Below are 11,553 nucleotides of genomic sequence, written 5' to 3'. Positions count from 1 at the left end.
ACACAACTGTTTGAATGATCTTCAGTTTCTTCAGTGACCCACCCAATCATCGAAATGTGCCTGGAAACACATGGAAATTCTGCCATAGAAAAATGGACCAAGGAACTACAAGTTACGCTATAATGTCCACTAACACCACCAGTTACTAAACAATCAGCTCATGCTCAGTGGTGTTAGTGGACATTATAGCGTAACTTGTAGTTCCTTGGTCCATTTTTCTTTTCTATAAATTAATCCTTGGCTCTCCAACCGAGTCCATTCTGCCATAGTGTTGGGTTTGACAAGCAAGAGTTCTACAAGATTGTGTGGTTGCTTGGCCATAATTGCTTTGGGAGCTCAGACTATCAAGAGTGAACGGAATACGGGCCTGATGAATTCCCTGTCCCGTCTCCGTCCCCACCCTTGCTCCTGTCTCTGCCCCTGTGTCTGTCCCTGTCTCTGCCCCTGTGTCTGTCCCTGCCTCTCTCCCTGCCTCTATCCCCGCCTCTGTCCCTGCCTCTGTCCCTGCCTCTGTCTCTGACTCTGCCCCCCCCCCCCCCCCCCCCGCCTCCATCCATGTTCCTGGCTACTGAAGATTACCTGGACACAGCAGAGCGTTGCTCTTCCTGGCGGACTATTTCGGCTGCTTGCCATCGGTCCGGGACATGAGGCTGCTGTTCCCCGACCCGGGGGCTATTGACCCAACCGCTGGTCGCTGACCAGAATCGTCTTGCACCACCTGGACCAACAGAGCAGAACACAGCCACATTGTAGTTTGAGTGAGTGGGTGAGTAAGGGAGCTAGAGAGAGAGAGAGAAGAGAGAGAGAGAGAGAGAGAGAGAGAGAGAGAGAGAGTGTGTGTGTGTGTGTGTGTGTGTGTGTGTGTGTGTGTGTGCCGGTGTGTGTGTGTGTGCTGGTGTGTGTGTGTGTGTGTGTGTGTGTGTGTGTGTGTGTGTGTGTGTGCATGTGCATGTGCACATGCGTGTGTGTGTGCAAGGGAGCAAGAGACAGTGTTTACATTTATAAAGGCAACACATAGGGTTAAGTGACTGATCCTAAAATTTAATACCACAATTTTGCCTCGTTAAAAATAAAACTTCGAGTAGCTCAGTGCAATGAATGAGAAACAACTGAATAGAGCAGCTGTCAACCTTGGAGAAATGTAGAAAGAACAAAAACAGAGCATGTACAGCATGTGGTTATCACACAAAGAACACTACATACCTGGGAACGAATCATCCGTACTCTCGGACTCGGTGGCATTGCCGCTCATAGCAATCGCCTCGTCCGGACACAGCACGCTGTCGTCAACATGGCCTCCATTGCCGAAGCCGCCACCAAAGTCACCATCGTTACCATGACTACGCCGTCCGGGTCCAGCAGGTGACAGTGGAAGTGGCGAGGCCGGTATTGTCTGTGTTCGGTCAGTGTTTGCCCTGGCTGTCGTCCTCTGTGTACACAGAATCACACAGCAAACACACACACACACACACACGGACACACACACACACCAGCACACACAGCAAACATCATGCGGCGTTGGTTACTTTAAAACAATCACGGTTCGCTTGAGACTTGGCTGGAGGCCATGTTTTTCGCATCCGTATCCATAGGAACACCACCAGCCTTGAAGGATCAAAGCGCAGATGCAGCTCCTATAGCGGTGGGAGGTGAGTAGATCAGACCCACCACAAAGTGGTCAAAGACCAAAAATCCCATTCGCTGCATCCATGCCTTCGCTGGTTACCTTCTCAAACCTTAAATAAACCCGTCGTTAGGGACGGGAAGAGGTCAATGAAAAACATTCTAGAAGATTTTCCTATATAGGTTCTGCGAATGGTGCTGTGGCGGTGAGTCAGCGGAACCAGTTATAGGCGCTATGTATGCTGCGCGAGCCAGCGAAACCGCTCATGGGGCGCTATGTACATACAGCAAGAGCCGCTAGTGAGCCGCTAGTGAGTCGCTAGTGCATCGCCGTGCCGTGACTTTGCCAAAGCATCTCAACTGATCATACAATCGCCTACTAGTAACCTCTGTGTCTCTATGTAGGCATAGCAGGGGCGTCGGAACGCATTTCAGGGTAGCACGGTCAGCCATCTGAAGCACAAGTATTATTTACTCGCGTCGGGGTGACCCGTGCGGGGGGGGGGGGAGGGGGTCTGCTGAGAGCTTTCGAAATTTAGAGCCCAAAAACAACAGTGCTTTTCATTGCTTCATGGCGTACTCGGGGCAACACGTGCTATAGTCAATACTGTACTGACCGTTGTGTGTCGGGCGTCCCTCTCAAGCTATTTTACAGTCAGACCTCGCTTATCCGGTCCTCTTTTATCCGGATCCCTCGCCATCCGGAAGAAAATCGTTGGTCACAGATATACAGCATATGAGCATATGCCATGCATACATACAGTATGTGTGTTCGATTATCCGGTTCCCCCGCGCATACTAGTATCTGCATATGTTTGTGCAAAACGGATGTGTGCGGTTGTGCGGCGAGGTCTGACTGTACCATCTTGCATATGCGGGCTACTCCCGGGGAAGTACGGTGCTGCTCCATATACTTCAAAGTAATCCAAATCCGATCGCAAGAGTCGGGTACGGTCCGGGCACCCCAGATCTACCAGCATTGGAATGGTCACTGGAGCACTGAACAAAACTCACTCACTTGATCCCATTTCATTGAGCAGCAATGCAAAATAGCCAAAGGTGCAAAAAAATCTCCCTCTACATGCTGGGCACATAGTCATATGGGCCAGCTCAAGGCCCGGGGTCCGAGATAGCACGACGAGTTCGAAAGGGCCGAAACCATCACAACAACAGATTGCCCATGTGTGTGCACACTAGCGTGCTTGAAACTACAGCCATGGTCACACAAATCCGACCCCTCCCCCCCCCCCCCCTCCCCCCCCCCCCCCGACCCCCCCTCCCCCCAAAATTAAAGCAATGCCGGAATAAAACTGTATACGCCCTCATATCACAATCATAGCAACAATTGTTGTTGTTGTTGTTACTTTATTTCACCTCACCAGAATTACAGGCAGTAGAATGCCTTCTCACTAGACCAGGTCTAGTTCTCACAAATGATGAAGAATGTGAATGAACATGCTGAAGCTAATGAAAAACAAGAAATAGAAAAAGATGAGGAAAACCTGTGTTTTATATTTTACGACGGTATTTGTATGTTTTTCTAAGCACTCGCAGACTCCATTGCAGCCACTCACATATTACAGGGTACCTCACTTCAAACTCTCCAACTACAGTCTCTTCGCTGCATAAGTTCACTTCACTTCCAAAAAAATATTATATAATGGAATGCATGGTGCATTCCTTTTATATCTAATATATATATATATACACTAGTCAGAACAACAGATGGCTTGATCAGTCACAACTTAAAGTTTCATGCCATCTCAGGCACTCATCAGGTGATATGAACATCAAGAAAAATAACCCACTATTTAAAGCCCAGTATGGCGGGACAAGGATAACAGAAAGCGCTAGGGGCGCTATCAACTCATATCCGATTCAGTGTCATAGCCAGTTAGGATCGCGGTACTAAGGTGATAAAGGTGATAAAACTGAGCTGGCCTAGCTAGTGAGTTCCGCGGTGCAAAGATGATGATGGTGACAAGGCGGCAGAGAGCTATCAACTGGCCCTACTGCCTGGAAGCAGGGTGCCGAGAAGATCATGTTATCGGTGTTGACAGCATGAATTTATTTTGATGTCGACATTTGGATATCAACTCCGACCGCTTGTTGAGGCTCGATCTCCTGTCGGCAGTGATTATTCTCGCCTTCTCCTCGAGGCACAGGCTGCATCTTTTTGTTATGTTGCTGTAGGCCTTGGCCTTCTGAACCACTCGCCACTTGATGTCGTGCGTCTTGCCATTATCTTTTAATTCCCACACATGCTTTGAGAGGCCCGTGGATTTGCGGTATCCAGGAAGCTTGATGGATGTCTTGTGGTTCCCGTATCGAAGCTTGAATGGAGGCTCCGTACTGCCAATGTAGGTTTTGGGCCCATCGCTGTGGCCATCACTCGACACCTCCGCCGCGTAGACTATGCTGGTTGCTTGACACGCTCCGTTGAGAGGGCACTGGTCCTTGCGACGGCAGTTGCACGGCTTGTCCGGTTCCTGGACGCACACTTGACGCTTATTGTGGCCACTGATAATGTGGGCCATATTCGGCAAACAGGAGTAGCTCACCTTCACATTGAAGCGGTTGAAGATTTTGTTCATTTTGGACCCCTTAGGAAAATGCTTGTCGATCAGCCGAAGGAAGGTGCCGGCGATGTTGGTCCGGACACTCTTGGAGTATGGCGGGTTAAACCACACCACATTCCGTTTCCTTTTTCTTTTTTGCTTGCTGCCGTTCATTGCAGCAGGTGGCGTTGGGTCAATGTACTTGATGTTGGCAGGTAATCCGCTGGCCGCTAATGCATTGCGATATGTAGGGGCAGCATCGGCGAATACGCCGCTGTCGGCAGATATGCTTGAGACACGTCGAGCGATCATATCAGGGATGTTCCGTAGTATGGATGGTGGGTGATTGGACATGGCGTTGACGTAGAGAGGTGCGTCTCCAGGTTTACGATACGGCTGGAATTTCCCGGTGTCGAGGCTGAGCGTGATGTCTAGGAAATTCACTGTCGAAAGATTAACGTCGATAGTAGTTTTTAGATCATACTGCTTGAATACTTCGATAATGGACTTCCTCTGCCGACTGCCGACAGGAGATCGAGCCTCAACAAGCGGTCGGAGTTGATATCCAAATGTCGACATCAAAATAAATTCATGCTGTCAACACCGATAACATGATCTTCTCGGCACCCTGCTTCCAGGCAGTAGGGCCAGTTGATAGCTCTCTGCCGCCTTGTCACCATCATCATCTTTGCACCGCGCAACTCACTAGCTAGGCCAGCTCGGTTTTATCACCTTTATCACCTTAGTACCGCGATCCTTCCTGGCTATGACACTGAATCGGATATGAGTTGATAGCGCCCCTAGCGCTTTCTGTTATCCTTGTCCCGCCATACTGGGCTTTAAATAGTGGGTTATTTTTCTTGATGTTCATATCACCTGATGAGTGCCTGAGATGGCATGAAACTTTAAGTTGTGACTGATCAAGCCATCTGTTGTTCTGACTAGTGTGTTACGGCTCTACCTTCCCGGTATCGAGCTCTCTTGGATTTCTGCTGGAATTCACAACAGTGTAATATATATATACAAATATTACACAGCAATGAATCAAACAAGTCTCATTCCGCTGTTTCTCCGAGTTTCGTGTCAAGACACTTCATCAGACAGCATTTTTTTACTTGCTCTGTCCAGTGGACATTGAGCACTGTAAGCAGCCTAGGGACTTTAGACAACTGTCTAATATATTATATATATATGTTTTTGGAAGTGAAGTGAACTTATGCAGCGAAGAGACCGTAGTTGGAGAGTTTGAAGTGAGGTACCCTGTGATATTTGTATGTTAGTGACCGTGATTACATGACAAGGGAAAGAAAAGAAAAAGAAAGAAAGAAAAGAGTAAGGAATAAACGAAGCAGATGTATTGAAGGGTTCCAGAACGTTTTGCCACAATTACCAATGGAAACTCGTGACTGAAGGTAATATCAAAAAATAGTAACATGATTAATACACTAGGAGTGACAAGAACAAGAATAGGTTTTTCCTGTTTTACGTTCTATTTCAATTACCTCATACCCGGTCCCAAGCCCCTTCCGAGGGCTGCATGAACCTTGGAGCGCTGCTTTTGGCTCACGGCTCGGATTTTCTTCGGCCACGACTGTAGCACACGCAAGTACTGGAGCACGCACAACACGTGTGTGGATTCATTCACCCACAATCCACCCACACTCTCTCCCGCACAGAGCACAACGCGGAGGTTCTTGTTGGAAAAGGTCAAAAAAATTGTCCTTCTAAAAATGGGACGCCATTGGCAATGGGCTCACCCAGAAAGGAAATGGGGAATATAGACTCAAACAAAGGAGACCAGAACGCTTTGGGACAAATGACATAGAAAGCCCCGGGCGAAGTGAACCACAGTGGTAGCTTAGAGTGACCAGCAAGCAAAAGGCCGGAGGTAAAATTCTGTTGGTGCACAAACAGCTACCCACTCCACCCACACCCACGCACAAACAGCTACCCACTCCACCCACACTCACAAACACCCACCCACGCACACTCACAAACACCCACCCACTCCACCCACACACCTCGTCTACCCGTTGACCGTGCAATTCACGACGAATGCATGCGTCACCCGCATCACAACGTGGAAGGACTCGCGACAGCCAACCGTCCGCGCATGAGAAACGAAACGCAGAACGGTTGGCCGCATATACGACCCCCTTCCCTCCCCTCCCTCCCGTCAGTCCGTATTCGAACACATGCACGGAGGCAACAGAGACTCGAGAGATGAACAATACAGTGATCGAGCACATAACGTAGCACAAAAATAGCCACCTCCACACCAACAGAAAAAATGACCGGGAAAAAGTAAACGAACGCTTGGGCGGGGGAGTGGGGTCGAGAACATTATGGCACTGGTGGCGCTCGCCTCAAAGCAAAAGAGAATTGACACAAAAAATGTGCCACCTATTTAGATTAAAAGCTGTACAGGAATATTTGCCAAATATGGACAGATGTGCACGTTTTCGGCGCACGCTAAAAGCAAAATTGTGTACACGTGTTACAAAAGGAGCACACGCACACGCGCCAATATGCCGGCGGACGCAAAAGCGGAGCAAGCAGGATCCAGGGTGTGTGCATGCACGTACACATGCATGCAAACACACGGAGGCGTCGCATGTGTGCGCGTACTTAGCTGCTATACACAAGCGCAGAAGGCGGCGACGTGAAAGTTCGTGTCACGCAGGTCTGGTAAAGGCCATGCGCAACAGCAGCAGCAGCAGCAGCGGAGCCCATGTATATTTTGACAGCCGAGCGCAAGACCACGTTTCACAGCGTGGCGCGCCAACATTACAATAAGAAAGAGAGAGAGAGAGAGAGAGAGAGAGAGAGAGAGAGAGAGAGAGAGAGAGAGAGAGAGAGAGAGAGAGAGAGAGAGAGAGAGAGAGAGAGAGAGAGAGAGAGAGAGAGAGAGAGAGAGAGAGAGAGAGAGAGAGAGAGAGAGAGAGAGCGTGTGTGTGTCTGTGTGTGAGAAGAGAAACACAAAACAGGAGAAACTCGACACACTCAATCTTCCTGTCCCTACAGCACTGGCATCACTGCACTGTAGCCGGGTATGTGAGTGCATTCCGGACCAGCCACCACAGCAGCCTCACGAGCAACCACAACCGAAATCGCTTCTCGGGCGGCAGCGCTTGGGCTGTGTCTGCAGTAGCGAACGCGTAGCGACAGCACCGATACGTGTACAACATGCAGCGAAAAATATAGAGACAAAAATTGGGCAAAAAAAGGAGAAAATCTCAACAGTTCCAGACCTTGAAAGCTTGCTCGCTGCTCAGCTTCCGCACCCCACTGCAGAACCTATGGCCGTCTCTCGCCGAACTTTTTCGTGAAGTCCTCGGCATTCTTGAGGAACTGCGGGCGCCGCTTCATGTATTCCTCCGCCAGGTCTCCGCGAAGAGGATGGTCTGGCTCGGGAGCGTGAATCAAGGCCACTAGTGCCGCGATGACCTGGTCCGTCTTCGTTGCTGGTTTCCAGTGCTCGGCGGTGATGATGGGCAGGCAGACCTGGCCCTTCTCGTCCACGTTCGGGTGGTAGATCTTTGTGACGAACGTGAGCTTGGGCGGCTTGAACGGGTACTCGGGCGGGAAGTTTATCTCCACTCGGAACGCGCCCTGATTGTACGGCGGATTGTCTGGCACTAGAAGACCCTGCCAGCGCAGCATGTTGCCTTCGTCTACCTGTATGTCCGTGAAGACTTTCTCTTCATTCTTTCTGATGTCCGACAGCTCCTTGGCTAAGCGGCGGGAGGCGGCCATCGTGAAAGAGAGAGAGAGAGTTCAGTCTTCTCTCCGACTCTCCTTTCTCTATCACCAGCTACTAAAAAGCTAAACTACAATTCTGTGCCACGCGTCCCGAACCAGACAAGGCAGAAATGCAACCGAAATTTTTTCTCCAACCTCTCGCCTCTCGATATCTCATGCGGCGCAACATGTACAATGCACTTTGTAGCCAGCATGCATGCGCCTACGTGTGAACATAGTGAATGCGACTTCGCGAGTTTTTTTTTGATGCACTGCGCAGCCAGTTTGCAAGAAAAACGCAACCATAGCATAGTCGAGTACTACTAGTACTAGTATAGTCAGCGAGTAGATCTACCACGCATACCGCGGCGCATGACCAGATGACGGTACTGCACTGGGCGCGCGAGAGTTTTCTATCGGCTCCAGTTTCCTGCTACGCCCGTCGCCATTTTGTTGGCGAGAATCCTACCTGGCCTGTGCGGGTTACTGCTGCTAAACCTGGCAGGACCAAAACGTAAAAGTTACAAAAAACATCGCGCACACTTCAAAAACACCGAGCGCTTGCTAGTGCGGGTGGGAAATCTAGCTGGTTTCGACAGCCTTTGTCTTTGATTATTATTTTTATTATTATTGTAGTTTGAAATCAAACAAAAATATTTCGGGAACCAGGAACCGTACCTGCATGATGCAGTTGTGTGGGAATTATTTATAGGATTGATCTCCAACTCTGAGTCTGTCAGAGCTCACTGACCTCAGAGTCGGAGATCTGAATCCAATAAATTCTCACACAACTGCATCATGCAGGTTCCTGGTTCCCGAAATACAGTGGCGGGTTTAGGATTGATCTCCAACTCTGAGTCTGTCAGAGCTCACTGACCTCAGAGTCGGAGATCCGAATCCAATAAATTCTCACACAACTGCATCATGCAGGTTCCTGGTTCCCGAAATACAGTGGCGGGTTTAGGATTGATCTCCAACTCTGAGTCTGTCAGAGCTCACTGACCTCAGAGTCGGAGATCCGAATCCAATAAATTCTCACACAACTGCATCATGCAGGTTCCTGGTTCCCGAAATACAGTGGCGGGTTTGGGCCCCCCCCCCCCCCCTCAAAAGTTTCGACCTAGGTACATTTAAATACAATTTGTTCGTGGTGTGTGAGATTTACGGCTCCTTGACATCGGTTTTCAAAATGGCTGACCTGGGACAGTCATGATGTCTGAGGCTACCCCCACCCCATCCCGGCCGCAACCCCCCCCCCCCCCCCCCCCTCGGCCAAATCCTGGACACGCCACTGAAATATTCTTGTTTGATTTCAAACTACATGGTATAAATGAAGATCGCTAGTGACACAGCTTGTATCGTACGATCGTCTTATTACTACACTGGCTTATACTAAGTCATAGTATTCATACCTATTAGTGTATTTTTGACGTAACACATCAAACCCATCAACCACGTGACTTGCCAATACAGGAGTCACCAGATGCAGGGGGGGGGGGGCAGGTCACAGATAATGCAGCCAGTGCTGGGCTGCTGCCCAGTGTACACTGAGTCAGTGTGCATACATGCAGATCATGCATGCATTCACAGAAACGCTTGAAGCAGTGCCTAATCTGCAGTATGGCTCAAGCCAGCCATGCAGCTGGCAAATCACGTTTCCTCCAGTAGCAGTCTGCAGACTGACTTCTGTCATACTGCACTGATCATGCACACTCAGAGCACTGAGCAGTCATCAGAAGTCAAAATCCGACAGCAGCCAGCAAGAGATGTCAAGACAACCTGAGCCGTCCAGCCTGAGACAAGACTGTCAGACGACAGTGCAGCGCTAGCGACGCACGCACGTTCACAACGGGTGCAGCGGCACTGTCGGACTACGGCTTGACAACACAATCAGATCTGAATAGAACTCCTGTACGCACGCGTGTGCACTTCCGCATTCCAATGTAACTAATGAATGTGAATGATAGTACAGTGAACCCTGTCTAAGCCGACCGCTCAAGGGACCTTCAAAATGTTGTCTTGGTTACCAGGTGGTCTCCTTATCCAGGGTCATTTGACTGAGAATAGCATCGCTTGATCCTGGTTGTAATGGTCTTCTGGGACAGGTGGTCGCCTTATGAGTGTGGTCTCCTCTACAGGTTTTACTTTACCCTTTCTATGGGGTTTGCCGATGGCTAAAACTCACATCACATGCTGTAGTCTAGTGATCCAGTGAGGTGTACATGTCCAGCCCGGTTTTAGCGAGCAGTGGAGTGCTAAAAAAAGTACTCTCTGACAGAAACCCGCTGGACGTATGCATCTCGCCAGCATGATCATGGCAGACCCCATAATGCAGAGTTGCACTAGGCCTCGACCAAATATGCTTGCGCATATTTCCGCATATTTTGTGAGACAGTTCATATTGGCATATTGAGCGACAAAGGGAATATTGGAATGAAGCCAGCATATAATTCAAATATTCTGAAGAAAATGAGGACAAAACATTCATAATTATTATGGACAAAATGCGTTCAGAAATGCCTTTTATGGATGAATTTGGAATTTCACTGACATGTACATACCGTATATTCTCTATCTATTATAAGCAGAGGTCTCCATTACTAGCACAGTCTCTAATACTAGCACACTGTGAGCACCTTTCGAAACATTATACGCACAGTCTCTATTATTAGCACGGTCTTGGTGGAATCAATGGGTGCTTTCGATTACACGTTTACACAATTCTGGAACTGGTTTTCTTTAAATTCTGGAATGACCAGAATGAGTGGATTCCGGCCTTGTAAACGAACGACTGGAATTCACAACGCATTTGATTCATGTCATGTCACAAACAAAATTGATGAATCGTAAAAAGAGATCACGTACACCTTTGCTCGCACGTGGACCCAGCATCGCGCACACGCCGGCCAGGGCTAGGGAGGCTCTTCGCGCGCTTGAGTCATGACCAGACCGGTAACACACCGACTGTGCATTTCTGGCGCCAGAATTAGAGAAATTCCGCCCTCTCTTCAGAATTGACGGATTCGACGGAATTGGATAAAATCAATTCTAACGACGGAATTTGTCACTTTTTGTGTAATCGAACTGTGCATCAACAATAACTAATTCTAGAATTGACCGAAATGCGTGTAATCGAAAGCGCACAATGCTGCATGCATGATATCTAGCATGTATTTATTCTCGTTCTGTATGTATGCATAATCATGTATTGGTTGAAAAAAATAAAAGCACGTCTCCAATAGGGGTAAAAGTTGGCATTGAGATCCCGAGTTCGAGTACTCTGATTTTCTCCGATCGAATATTCGAGTATTCGAGTATTCTTCATCTCCTAAAAAGTGCACGCCGAGGGCCTTAAAATCACATGATACAACCCTGATTGAACCGAGTGGCAGTCATTTTTCTCTGGTATATTGGTTGGTGGGTCATTTGGGCTCTCTCTACTCGTGAACAAATGTTCACCACACAGTCTCCATACCATTATCTGCCGACTGCTGCTCTGAAACTGCAGATTTCTGTGGTAAATGAATGTACCATGTATGAACGAGTACTCTGATTTATTCCAAGTACGATTATTTCTGAAAAAACCGAGCGAGTACTCGAGCATTCGGTATAATTGTTTCACCCCTAGTCT

At 48.6% G+C, this 11,553-nt stretch overlaps 2 protein-coding genes across 2 annotated transcripts in view; both read right to left on the bottom strand.

Moving 5' to 3' along the window:
• The window catches only part of LOC135820794 (mucin-5AC-like), a 46,237-nt gene that overhangs the window by 7,769 nt on the left and 26,915 nt on the right, over window positions 1-11,553 (bottom strand). Inside the window, exons 12-13 of the mRNA XM_065333837.1 lie at window positions 1,204-1,429; window positions 580-718 (exon numbers count right to left, since the gene is read on the bottom strand). Of these exons, the coding sequence (XP_065189909.1) occupies window positions 580-718; window positions 1,204-1,429 (365 nt within the window). The remainder of the gene's footprint in view (window positions 1-579; window positions 719-1,203; window positions 1,430-11,553) is intronic.
• On the bottom strand, window positions 6,398-8,097 carry LOC135820810 (ubiquitin-conjugating enzyme E2 L3-like). The gene has a single exon (XM_065333856.1). The coding sequence runs from the start codon at window positions 7,935-7,937 to the stop codon at window positions 7,479-7,481; it is 459 nt and encodes a 152-aa protein (XP_065189928.1). The 5' UTR covers window positions 7,938-8,097; the 3' UTR covers window positions 6,398-7,478.

This window comes from Sycon ciliatum, chromosome 7 (assembly GCF_964019385.1).
Source record: "Sycon ciliatum chromosome 7, ocSycCili1.1, whole genome shotgun sequence".
NCBI lineage: Eukaryota > Metazoa > Porifera > Calcarea > Leucosolenida > Sycettidae > Sycon > Sycon ciliatum.
The sequence above is the reverse complement of the archived record's forward strand: the minus strand, read 5'-3'. Positions and strand labels throughout refer to the sequence as shown.